General features: G+C 45.5%; 1 protein-coding gene across 4 annotated transcripts in view; it reads right to left on the bottom strand.

Moving 5' to 3' along the window:
* Positions 1-12,416, bottom strand: part of PDE8B (phosphodiesterase 8B) — a 193,837-nt gene that overhangs the window by 168,755 nt on the left and 12,666 nt on the right. For 2 of the 4 annotated variants that reach the window (XM_070412220.1, XM_070412221.1), the window contains exon 1: positions 1,258-1,905. The exons of the other annotated variants lie outside the window; for them this stretch is intronic. In XM_070412220.1, the coding sequence (XP_070268321.1) occupies positions 1,258-1,599 (342 nt within the window). In that variant the 5' untranslated portion in view covers positions 1,600-1,905. Of the gene's footprint in view, positions 1-1,257; positions 1,906-12,416 lie in introns of those variants that run through there. 4 annotated transcript variants of the gene reach the window in all.

Genomic DNA, 12,416 nt, shown 5'->3' with positions numbered 1-12,416 from the left:
AGCCTACAACCATACATAACCATCATGTTAAGCTTCATGTTACAAAATCATGCTGCTAAAATAAGTGCACTAAAAGAGGCTTTTGGCCTTCTAGACTGAAGCCAGCATAAGCCGTCCCTCCACTGGGAGCTGGCTTTATCCAATGAAGACCAGAAGGCTCCTCACACTAGACCAATTGTGGAACAACTTTTTCAAGTATTAAATATACAATTGTGTATAATCAATGGAACGGTTGCCGGTGACCCACTGACCATGTACAAGCTGTGGATGTCACACAGCTTCTATGTAACATTACAAGTCATGGAGATGTATTTTTTTCCCTCTGCAACACGGATGTGCCATTGTCATTCTGTTTGCTACATGGATAAAAGGCCCAGTGGCCAGGTTTACACAATGAAAACTCTCTTGGATTTAATAGTATTCTGAGAACATACAGAAGGGCAGTATTAAAGTAATCATTTTTCTCCTGCCATTCAGAAATATCTGGTGACTGCTTTAATCATTTAAACCATTTTCTCCACTTCCTCACAATTCCACCCTCCTGAAAGATGAGATGTATGTGCAGAATCTTCATCTTCAGACAGTCGCCCTGCACTGGAAGCCAACTCCCCTCACTTGGCTCCCCTGACCCTACAAAAACTCAAGGCAGGTTCTCTCAATTGTATCCCATCTGCAGCCAACCCAAACTAGGGACAAACAACAGGTTCCACTCTGGTTCTCTTCCTCCATCTCCCACAGAACAGACACCCTCATTCATTCACAAATCCCCAGCCTAGCTCCTAAGACTCCATGCAGCTGGGCTGGTTTTCCCAGGTAAAAACGGGAGTATGAGGCATCCTTGCTCCAGGTCTGCACCATGCACTTAAAAGACACGCCAGTGGTCCGGGTGCTCCGATTTCATTCAATCAGTCTCACCGCTGAATGCTCTCAATGACACCCACCCCTGCTCTCGCATTAACCCAGGCACAGCCTTCCTCCCTCCCTGGAAAACCGGCCAGCCTGCCGGCTCCCCAGTGCGCTCCCTTTTCCACCCCTTCCCCCAGAACCAGCTCCCAGGACCCCCCTCCAGGGGTCTTTTCTGCTCAGTTTTCCTGGCCCTCATCACCCCCACAAATGAAAAGTAAACTCCTCCTTAGTGACAACCTCCCCAACCCCACCGCGTCACGGCCACTCAACTCCGCTGGAGCCCCCTCCCCGTGCAAACCGGACAGACGGGGCGGGTGGCCCCCACCAGCTGTGCCCGCGCCTGGCGTTTACCTGGAGGTTGGAGTAGTTGGTCTGGGTCTCGGCCTCCGCGCTGCTGCAGCAGTGGCGCCTCCGGCCCCTGCAGGTGGTCGCCGCGGGGGCTGCAGAGCCCGAGCTGCTGCTGCTGCTGCCCAGCTCGGCGCGAGCCCTGCGGACCCGGGCGGAGCTGGGAGGCCCGGACTCGCGGCTCCGGGGGATGGCGTCGGCGGCGTCGGTCTGCACAGAGAGGCCGGGCAGGGGAGGTGCGGGGCCCGGCGACAGGCTGGTGCTATGGTGGGGCGAGTTGGACTCGTCCGAGTCCCGGCAGTAGATCACGCCGCTCTGCGAAACGTGGATGCTGGGGGCGCAGCCCATCCCTTGGCCGGGCTCCCCCGCGCGCCGGTCCGCGCCCCCGGCGCCCGGACCCGGCGCCCCCGCCGCCACCTGCAGTGAGGGGGCGGGCGCCTCGGCGGCAGTGGCAGCGCCGGGACTGCGCGCCCCCTGGCCTGTCTGGCCGCCGCTCCGTCGGGCTCACTGCGGCGTCCCCAGCCAAGCCTCCCGGGGCCGCGCGCGTCACCCCAACTTTCCCTTCTGGGCCATCTTCCTCCCTGAGCGGAGGAGCGCGCACACACGGCGCCCAGCGCGCACCGGCAGCCGCCACCCTCCCTGCCGCGGCGCCCCAAACACGCTTCCCGCGCCTCCGCCTGCCCCTCCTCCCTCGGCTCGGCCCGCGCCGCCGCCCAGCTCCACCTCGCTGGGCTCCCGCGCCCGTGACCCTCGGGCCAGGGCGCCCGCCCGCCTGAATGCCTCTTCTTTCCCCACTTTCAGACCGCGCCCGTCCTCCTCCCTCCTCAGGTGCCCCCGCTCCGCAGCCACTGCCGCTCCGGCCTCACTGCGCCCCGCGGCCCCGCCCGCCGCTCCCCGGCTCCCCGGTTGGGCGAGCGTGCCCGCCACTCGGCTGGGTCCGCGGGGCTCCAGTGCGCGGCCGCCGGCACCACGCTTCGGCGCCCCCCCACCCCCCAACTGTCCAAAGGGACCATCCTGGTGCCGCCCTCCAGTGCCCCAGCCTCTCTTCCCCCTGCAACCCACACGGGGCCGGGCCTGAAGGGCGGGGGCGGGGGGGGGGGGGGGCACCGCAATAAGCCTTTCACGAAGAGATTTAACACATCCCTGAGCAAAACATCAGGACGCCATCCAGAAATAGTAGGGACCCCATAGCCCAAGCCCACTCATTTGATTTGGTCACCTCCCAGAACACTAAGGAGAGACCTCGCTTCCACAGTCCCCCAACCCTTCCACTCTGAAAGCTAAGTTGGATGGCGACTCAGACCTCTGAAGTCCATTCCACATCTACTCATGACCTGGATGTTCATGCCCAGGGGTGGGGGCCTACAGAGGAAGGAACACTTAAACACACAAATTCTCCTAAGATCCAAGGAAATAAACACAAAGAAACTCTTCGTGTGGTTCTTGATTTTGTCCTCCAGAGTTTTCAACTCTTTCCTGGGTGTCGCTAAATTTTCACCCTGGCTTCTACCCCATCCAGTCTCCAGTTGTCAACGGCTCTTGCTCACACTCTGGACAGGGCAGTCAAATGCGCCTTCCATCACTCCCCTGAGGGAGGATACACGGCTAAGCTTCACTCAAGGAGAGTAAGAACACCTTTAGAAGCAAGGCTGCTTTTCATTCTCCCCGGATGAGAACTGGGAGGCACCACTGCCCATTTATTCACTGGATCCTTCAGTGATTCCTGCCTGCTGCACGGGAAGACATGAGATGATCTAAGAAAGGACTCAAGGCAGAGTTGCTTATAAGAGCAAGGGCAAGAACAGAGTTACAATGCAAAGCACAAAGTCTCCAATTGAAATCATTTACTTGATACTTCCTTTTCTTTCTCTACCCCTAAGGCTTCAAATGACAGTTTTAACCTTCATAGAGAATCAAGATGTCACTCCAAATCCCAAATTAGATATTAGAATTCTAATCTAATTCTTCTTTGTTTCTCTTCTCAGTTTAATATTTTCTTTCCATCTTGGAATCAACATCTGGAAAGAAAGGAAGGAGGAGGGAAGTAGAGAGGGGATGAGTGGGGCAAAGAGGGAGGAAAGATTGAGCAGAGGGAGAAATTGAGCTGGGATAGCACAATCTCAATGAAAGCCTCAGGCTTGTCTACAGGGAAGATTCTGAAGCTGGGAGGGTGCTTCAGCATTGTCCTGAGGTGGAGCCAGGAGGAGGGGCCTTTATTAACCCCACATGGATCAGGAGTTACTCGCCATCTAATTTTCTCCACCAGAAAGCTGGCTGTAATGTCTGTTTTATCGTAGTCTTCTTGCCTTCTCTTCTCTGGGCAGTTTCGTTATAGTAACCGCATTCCAAGAGAAAACTCTGAAAGTAGACATGTGGCATGAAATTTAGCATGGCTGTAGATGTCCGGAAATGGCCATCTCAGCAACCTCAGGCAAGGTGGCTCTCTTCAGCTGAGGCGATCCCTTCATGGGACTGACAGCTGAGCTGAGGGCTTGCTGCGGGCAGCACTACTCCAGCTGGAGGAGAGAGTCCTTCTTTCCTGGTAGCACAGCTTCCAACAAGGCTTCCTCCAGGCTGCCTGGGTCCTTGCTCCCTTGTCCCTATCCATGCCTATAAGAACCCCACACTGAATGGTCAAGACTGAGAGACAAGGACAACCATTCATCTGAAACAGGACTCAGCTCTACTTCCAAGGGACCATTCAGAATCTGGACAAACATCATCAGAGTTAAATGATAAAATCACTAATCTCCATACCAATCCCTGATGTAATGCTAAGTCACGAACTAATCGTTCTTAACGTGTAGCTAGGATTCTCTTATATATACGCATTTTAGTCATTATCCCTCAGGGAGCTACCAATGGCAGCCATTTTTTTTTTTTTTTTTTTTTTGAAATTTACAGCTATGCTAAATTTCATGCCACATGTCTACTTTCAGGGTTTTCTCTAGGAATGTGGTTACTATAATGAAACTACACAGAGAAGAGAAGGCAAGAAAACTATGATAAAATTGAAATTACAACCAGTTTTCTGGTGGAGAAAATGAAGGGCTCAATCCTGAAGGGACATGTCACACAGAAACAAATTTAGGTTAAACTTTCTACATTAAAAAAGAAAAAAAGCCCAGCCGGTGTCACTCACAGGTTGAGCATCGGCCCAGGAACCAACTGGTCACTGGTTTGATTCCCAGTCAGGACACATGCCTGGGTTGCAGGCTCGATCTCCAATAGAGGGTGTGCAGGAGGCAGCCGATCAATGATGATCCTCTCTCATCAATGCTTCTATCTCTCTATCCTTCTCCCTTCCTCTCTCTCTAAAAATCAATTTTAAAATATTGGGGGAAAAAAGAAAAAAAAGATTAAGCCTTCACAGAGTAGTTAACCTCAAGGTCACTAGTGAATAGGACTGAGCTGCTTAAGTATGTTTAATTGGACATTTTATACTGGGACCAGTGCCTTTCGCTGAATATGACTCTTCTGTGGGACTAGAAGACAGAATGAGGGAAATGCACAAGGCATACATATTTCCCCCCTGTCCCTGAGGAGCCAATACTTTCAATGTCTTCCTCAGACACACTTCCACTGCCAATTCTGGCTTACTGAAAGGAAAAAAAAAATAGTGCAGCCCTCTATTCTGCACCAAGTGTTTGCAGTGGAAATGTGTAACCTGCCCCCGTTGCTGGCACAGACCTGGTCACTGAAACATGAAGAAATGTGCAAATGGGGGAGAGATGGTTTCGCTGAAATCACTCTCTCGCTCAGCTCTGAAGCCTGAGTGCTTGCTCGGGTAAGTGATTTCTGGACCAATCCCCATGTCACAGTTTCAATGTATTCCAGGATAAGAGCCATCTACAAGCTTAGGCACTGCAGACAAAATGTAGGTTCAAGTTACAGAATAAAGCCAGAAAGACAAACAATATCAAAAAATTGAATTAAGTGAAAAAAAAAAACACAAACTTGCAGTCAATGTCCAAGAAATAAATCAAAAGAAAGCCAACTAAATCAGAAATCTCTTTAAAAACTAAACCTCAGCTATGTCCAGGGTCAGCTGAATAGCTTGCATGTTTTATACTAATATTAAATAAGACTTTCTTCCAGAATTATGGCCCAGGGGCACTGGAAGACTCTGAAAAACTAAGGTTCCTTCCCATTCTAAGATGGTATGACTCTTCCAGAATTCCTAAAGAAGCAGAAAATGTGACTAATATGTTCTGAATGATTCATAACTATAAAGGTTAAAACAATAGCAGTTTTCTGGTTAATCTTTAGATAACCAAATATTTAACCAACCAATCAACCTTCCAGAGCTTCTGGATTCAAACTACTTTCCTAGTGGTGGAGCTTATTGGAAATCTAACCACCTGGTAAGTGGAATGATATAGTTTATTAGGTAGCCAGGTACAGTGGAATGTTGTGGAGGGTTCATTGAACTCAGAGTGAGAAGGGTGAATCTGAACCATGGTGCTGCCTTTTAGAGCTGTAGAACCTCAGGCAAGTCACTGGCAGAATTAAAGGAGGAAGAAAGAAGACAGAAGGTGGAGGACCCTGAAACTTCTTCTATATGTAGAAGTTACTGTGGTTCTACCACCTTAAGAAAACTCCCCATGCCTGGCCGGTGTAGCTCAGTGGTTGAGCATCAACCGACCTATGAACCAGGAGGTCACAGTTCCATTCCCCGTCAGGGCCCATGGTTGTGGGCTCGATCCCCAGCTGTGGGCGTGCAGAAGGCAGCTGATCAATGATTCTCTCTCATCATTGATGTTTCTATCTCTCTCTCCCTTTCCCTTCCTCTCTGAAATCAATAAAAAAATATATTTTTTTTAAAAAAAAGAAAAGTCCCCATGTGAAAAATCTAGATTTAGAAAACAAACCCACTGTCTTACAAAATAAATTTGTGTTTGTCCAATGATTAAACATTGGCTTTAAAAAAAAAATAGCAGACTACATGACTACATAAATACTCTTGTTTATCAATGAGCACTTTGAGGTTTTCGGTAGTCTAAGTCAGGGTACAAATTATTAATTCACACCAATTTGACTTAAGATATACACTATGTAAAGCAAAGTATATTCATTTCTGGATTGGTATGACATTTCCTAAATGCCTGATGGATAATAAGAAAAAGGTTCAGATTTCTGAGCAGGCCCTCTTCTGCCTGCATGCGCACTTTGCTAGGCATACCTTCCACTCCAAAAGATTTCATTACACTACATGATGCCAAAATCATCCATTCATTCATTTGTTCAGCAAATATTTACTGAGTGGTAACTGTGTATCAGATACTAACTAAGCACTGGGGAATAAGACATAAACAGTCTCTTATGTGGATGGAATAGAGAATATTTATTATGGAGGGTTGGAAGAACAAACAATAAAATTCTCAGGTAGTGATGAAGGTTATACAGTGGGGCTTTGACTTACGAGTGTCCCGACTAATGAGTTTTTTGAGATACCAGCTGTCTCTCGGCTGATTTTTTGCATTGAGTTGACAGAGTAATTTGAGTTAACGAGCTCCTTAACGAGCTCGGTCTCGGATCGAATTAAACTCGTATCCTCGTAAGTCAAGGCCCCACTGAATAGGGATCTAAAATAGGTTGATGTGATAGAAAGAGACTTGGATAGGGTTATGGACATTTTCTCAGGAGATGAAAGCTAAGATTCTCAGAAAACGTTATCATAGGAATATCATTCTTTCTCTCCCTCTATCCACTCATCCACACAATTAGAAGATTGTTTGAATACCTACCACTATGCCAGGCACTGTGAGGACACAGAAAAGGAAGATCCTCAGTACTGGCTCTCCGGCAGCTCCATCAGGGACACAGATATACACAATGGAAGTGTGTTAACCCTTACTATGAAAACATAACCCAAGCCCAGAAAGAAAGATCACTGTGGGTGTAAGTGGAAGTGATGCAGAAGATGTCACGGAGGAGATGGGCTATGGCACTTGGGAAAAAGGGCAGTGTTTGAATAAGTGAAAAAGAGGATAATCCAGAGAGAATAATGGGAGGGAAGACCTCGAGTTGGGAACATACATGGAATGGTCGAAGGACACTGAAATAGATTATTCAAAAGGTGTGTGGTATGGGGGAAGAGAATAGCATTATTTTGGCTGACAAGGTAGACTCTGACCAGGGACCCAACCAAATGCCAGACTAAGGAGTTTGGTGAAATTCTAGTCATTGGGAATCACTGAAGATTTTCAATAAGACTATGCTTTACAAGTGCTATTTTACTGAGGTAAGTCTAGTTTCATATTCAAAAAGGACTGGTGAAAGGAGTCAGGATTGAGGATCAGTAAAGAGCTATAATAAGCCCTGACCAGTTTGGCTCAGTGGATAGAGCACCGGCCTGCGGACTGAAAGGTCCCAGGTTCAATTCCGGTCAAGGGCATGTACCTTGGTTGTGGGCACATCCCCTGTAGGAGGTGTGCAGGAGGCAGCTGAATGATGTTTCTCTCTCATTGATGTTTCTAACTCTATCCCTCTCCCTTTCTCTCTGTAAAAAATCAATAAAATATATATTTTTTAAAAAGAGCTATAATAATCCCGGAATTGGATAATAAGGGCTGTTATGGACTGAATCGTGTCCCGCTCATAAGTTCATATGTTGAAGCCCCAATTCCCAATGTGAATGTATTTGAAAACAGGCCCTTTAAGGAGGAAATTTATGTTAAATGAGGTCATAAGAGTGAGGTCTTAATCCAATAGGACTGGTTTTCTTATTAAGAAGAGGAAGAGACACCAGAGCTCTCTCCCTCTCTCTCTCCAAGCGCACTCAAGAGAAAAGGCCACATGACCAACACTGCAAGAGGGGCCCTATGTCAGCTTCCAGACCCCCCACACTAAGAAGTGCATGGCCCCCTTTTCCAGTGTGGCTAAGGAAACAGTCTATTTGCCAAGACTTCTTTGGGTTTCTCTACAGTATGGTCTACACAGGAGTATGAGTTTCTTGCTTCATGTCCAGATTGCTAAATTCTGTCTTTTGGTACTTCTATTTCAAGGACAGCTTTTGAGCCTTGAAATTTTACTTCTTAACTAGTTAAAGGTGCCTACAGGCTGCAGGTAAGCCCAAGGGCCCTGCATGAGCACCTCCTGTGGTTTTGATGTCTTAATCCTCTGCCTCTGGCTACTGGAGCTGTGAAAGGAAGTGTTCTAGAAGGCTTCTAGCAGAAAGTTTCTTCCTTCTCCAAGTTTGACATTCGCTCAGCAGCATGACACTCCCCATGTTACACCATGAAACATCTCCTGAGGCAACAGTAGCTGGGGGCATGACTAATTGCTTCTTCATCCCTCATATGATGTGGCTTTGTAATAAATTAAGTTAGATATAGGATACTTTCCAGGGAACTTCCATACCAGCAGCTGTCAAACTTTAGCATACATCAGATTTGCTAAAAAAAAAATTTCAGGGTCTGAGAATTTGCACTTCAAACTAGTTTCCAAAAGAAACTGATGCTACTGATCTCAGCTCATACTTTGAAAACCACCGCTATACACAAAGTAAGATATTGCAAAACAAACACAATGACTGAAAAAAACAAAACCTTCACCTGTGATGCTTTATTTTCTAAAGCATAATATAATTTGTGCTTAAACCTGAGTGTTTCATTGTACAAAGATATGTCACAAATCACTATCATCTGGCAATTTATAGGAGTTGTAAAGTTGTGGATTTCAGGGCTGTCCCTCTAACGCAGGGACTTCTAAGGACAAGTTTTCAAGAATCTTGCCCTGCCCTGGCCGGGTGTCGCTCAGTTGATTAGTGTCATCCCGTGCACTGAAGGGTCTCAGGTTCTATTCCCAGTCAGGGCACATACCCAGGTTGTGGGTTCGAACCTCAGTTGGGATATGTATGGGAGGCAACCAATCGATGTTTCTCTCTAACATCAATGTTTCTCTAACCATCTATCTATCTATCTCTCTCTATCTCCCCACCCCACCCCCCACACTCCTTTCCTCTCTCTGGAATCAATGAAAAAAACATCCTCAGGTGAGATAAAAATAAAAAACAGTCTTGCCCTGAAACATGGGAAGGTGGAGGGGGGGAAGGAGTTATAGAAGTAAACAGTGTTCAAATGCACACCAGCAGAACTATATAGATGTACAGTAGAGTAATTGATTTTTTTCTTTTTCTTAATATATAGTATTCAAGCCTAGAAATGCAAACATCAACTAACTTTTAGGAAAAATAAATAAAGTTCTAGAAAGCAGTGTCCTGAAGATTGGGAGGAGGAAAACTATGTGAATTCAAGTCAGTGTAAGTACATAAAGCAAATAAAATTATTTTCAGAACACTGGCTGAATAACAATAATAACAATAATAATAAGGGCTACCATTTAGGAGGTGGCTTTACGTGTTTTATCCCTGTATAAAATCTCTGTGCGTATTATGTATGTCTGTATGCTTCTCTTCTTTTACCCTTTGAATATAAAATCTTTCTCTCTGTTTACCGTTAACCTGAATTTCCCACCAAGCACAGCTAAGGAATTACTTGCTTTCTGCTGAGCACAAAGTCATCACTTATCCTATATAACAAAAGCCTAATATGCTAAGTGTCTGGTTGTCAGGTCGGCTGTTCAACCAATTAAAGTGTAATATGCTATAATTATATGCTAAGGCCACTCAACCGCTCACTGTGATGTGCACTGACCACCAGGGGGCAGAAGCTCTGACAGGTAGGTTAGCTTGCTGCTGGGGTCCGGCCAATCGGGACTGAGCGAGACTGGAGGGACATGCTCTGAAGCCCTCCCTCGGCTCCTCCCCAGCTGGCCAACTTCCTGCGTCCCTCCCCAGCCCGATTGTGCACTAGGCTGAGGGACCCCACTGGTGCACAAATTCGTGCACCAGGCCGCTAGTTATAAAAATTCTACATAGCCCTTAAAAACCTATATATGGCTAAGGCATTTCTCACTGAGATCTAAAAGATAAGATTCAGATTCTCCTTAATGGGGGAGTTTTTTAAATTACCAACATAAACATCAGTTTTAAAAGAAAAAGAAAACTCCCTTCCTCATAAATTAAAGATGGACTGCCATCTGACCTAGTGATCCCACTTCTAGGAATATATCCTAAAAATCCCGAAACACCAATCAGAAAGAATATATGCACCCTTATGTTCATAGCATCATTATTTACAATTGCCAGGATTTGGAAACAGCCCAAGTGCCATCAGTAGATGAGTGGATAAAAAGGATGTGGTACATTTTACACAATAGAATATTACACATCTATAAAAAAAGAAGGAACTCTTACCCTTTGCCACAGCACTGATGGACCTGGAGATTATTATGCTAAGTGAAATCAGCCATAGAAAGACACATACCACATGACCTCACTTATATGTGGAATCTAATAAACAAAATAAGTTGATGAACAAAACAGGACCAGAGGCATGGTTACATGGAACAGACTGACAGATCTCAGAGGGAAGGGATGTGGGGAAGACTGGAAAAGATTAACCAAAGAACTTATATGCATAACCCACAGATACAGACAATAATGTGGTGAAGGCCTGGGTTGGGAGTTTTGGGGGCTGGGTGGAGGGGGGCAAAGGGGAGGAAAACAAGGACATCTGTAATAATATCAACAATAAAAAAAATCCGAAAGAAAAAAATCCCTAGAGTTTAGAAATGAAAATGGCATGTTAGGATAAAAGTAGTGTGAGAATTATCTCCTATTGTTAAATTAGGGAATCAAGCCAGGATTTAAGATTTTCCTTCTCTCAACACTTTTGTGAATGATGTAACCCAGCCTCAACATCTATACATTTATAAGGCATTTTAAGCACTAAATTTCAGAAAGTTCTGTAAGAAATTCATAGTTCACTATAATTCAGATAGCATAAATTTCCACATTAATTGTACTTTTAATTGATTGTTTGTCCTGTATGAACAAGTGAATATAAAACATATATACTAATGGGTTAGATATGCTATATCTACAAGAAGGAAGACTTGTATGGCCACTCTTAGAACTCCAGCTATGAGGGGCTTAGAAATTACCTGTGGAAAAGGTCTGGGAGTCGTTTTGGAGCCTATATACTGTATCAAAAAGTCACAGGAGCCCCATTTGGAGTGGGTGTGTGGGAAATGAGATTATGCATAGAAACCACCATGGAAACAGACAATTCTGCAATAATAAACATAAACAATGTAATGAAGCTCTTCCAAGTTACTTTGCAATATCCATACTAGTTCATTTTTTTAAGTATGGAAGAAGAATGAGGAAAAAGAACACAAAACATCTCAGAGTACATCTTCAAATAGATGTGCTGAAGGCCTGGGGTGGAGGTAGTGGGAGCTGGGTGGAGGGGGACAAAAGGGAGGAAAATGGGGACATCTGTAATAGTGTCAACAATATTACAATAGTGTCAAACATAAGATGGCAACCGTTTGTGTAGGATCATAAATAAATATTTGTTGCATGGACTTATTTCTGGCTATGATGATGAAACAGGGACCAATTTTACACTCCTCCTATAAATAGCTAAAAAAAAAACACACAGATAAAACATGGAACAAATATCTTCAGACATCACACAATAGGCACTCAGGACTGTCATCCCTAAGAGAAGGGAAACATGAGGTATACAGTACCTCAGCTTTCACCCTAGAGGCACAGTCCACTCCTTGGAGCAGGGAAGGAACCCCAGGCAGAATCCAGTGGTATGGCTGACTGGAGGTAACAGAAATCAGAGTTTGGACAGGCTTATGTGGCTGGAATTTATGGGCAGAGTTTCAGAAAGAGGAAGCTATATAAACAAGGAACATTAGGGGCACTTGAAAGTTTGCTAGATATCAAAATATGCATGATCAGGGTGAAATTCCACAGACCAGGAAGAAAGTGACTGGAAAGCTGTAAGCTGAACAATTCACAGAGCTTGGACAAACTGGGAGCCATCCAAGTTCTCACCAGCCAGAGCAGAGGGTCCTTACTGACCACTCAGGGCACTCAGTAGAGAACCCAGTGGGTCATGCCTTCATAATAAGGTTAAAAAAATGTTTATAAAAAGAAGACTCCAGATGTACCTTTAAAAGCTTAAAAAAGAAAATCTTAAAAGGATCCAGAGAAAAAGGACATAATAAATACAGAGGAACAAAGATAAGAATGACAAACTTCTCATTAGAAACCACAGGCCCTCTGCCAGGCGGGGCGGGGT

Source organism: Myotis yumanensis, unplaced genomic scaffold, assembly GCF_028538775.1.
Source record: "Myotis yumanensis isolate MYYU_CA2020_CCGP unplaced genomic scaffold, mMyoYum1.0.hap1 SCAF_4, whole genome shotgun sequence".
In the NCBI taxonomy this organism is placed as follows: Eukaryota; Metazoa; Chordata; class Mammalia; order Chiroptera; family Vespertilionidae; genus Myotis; species Myotis yumanensis.
This window is presented reverse-complemented; position numbering and strand designations above follow the sequence as displayed.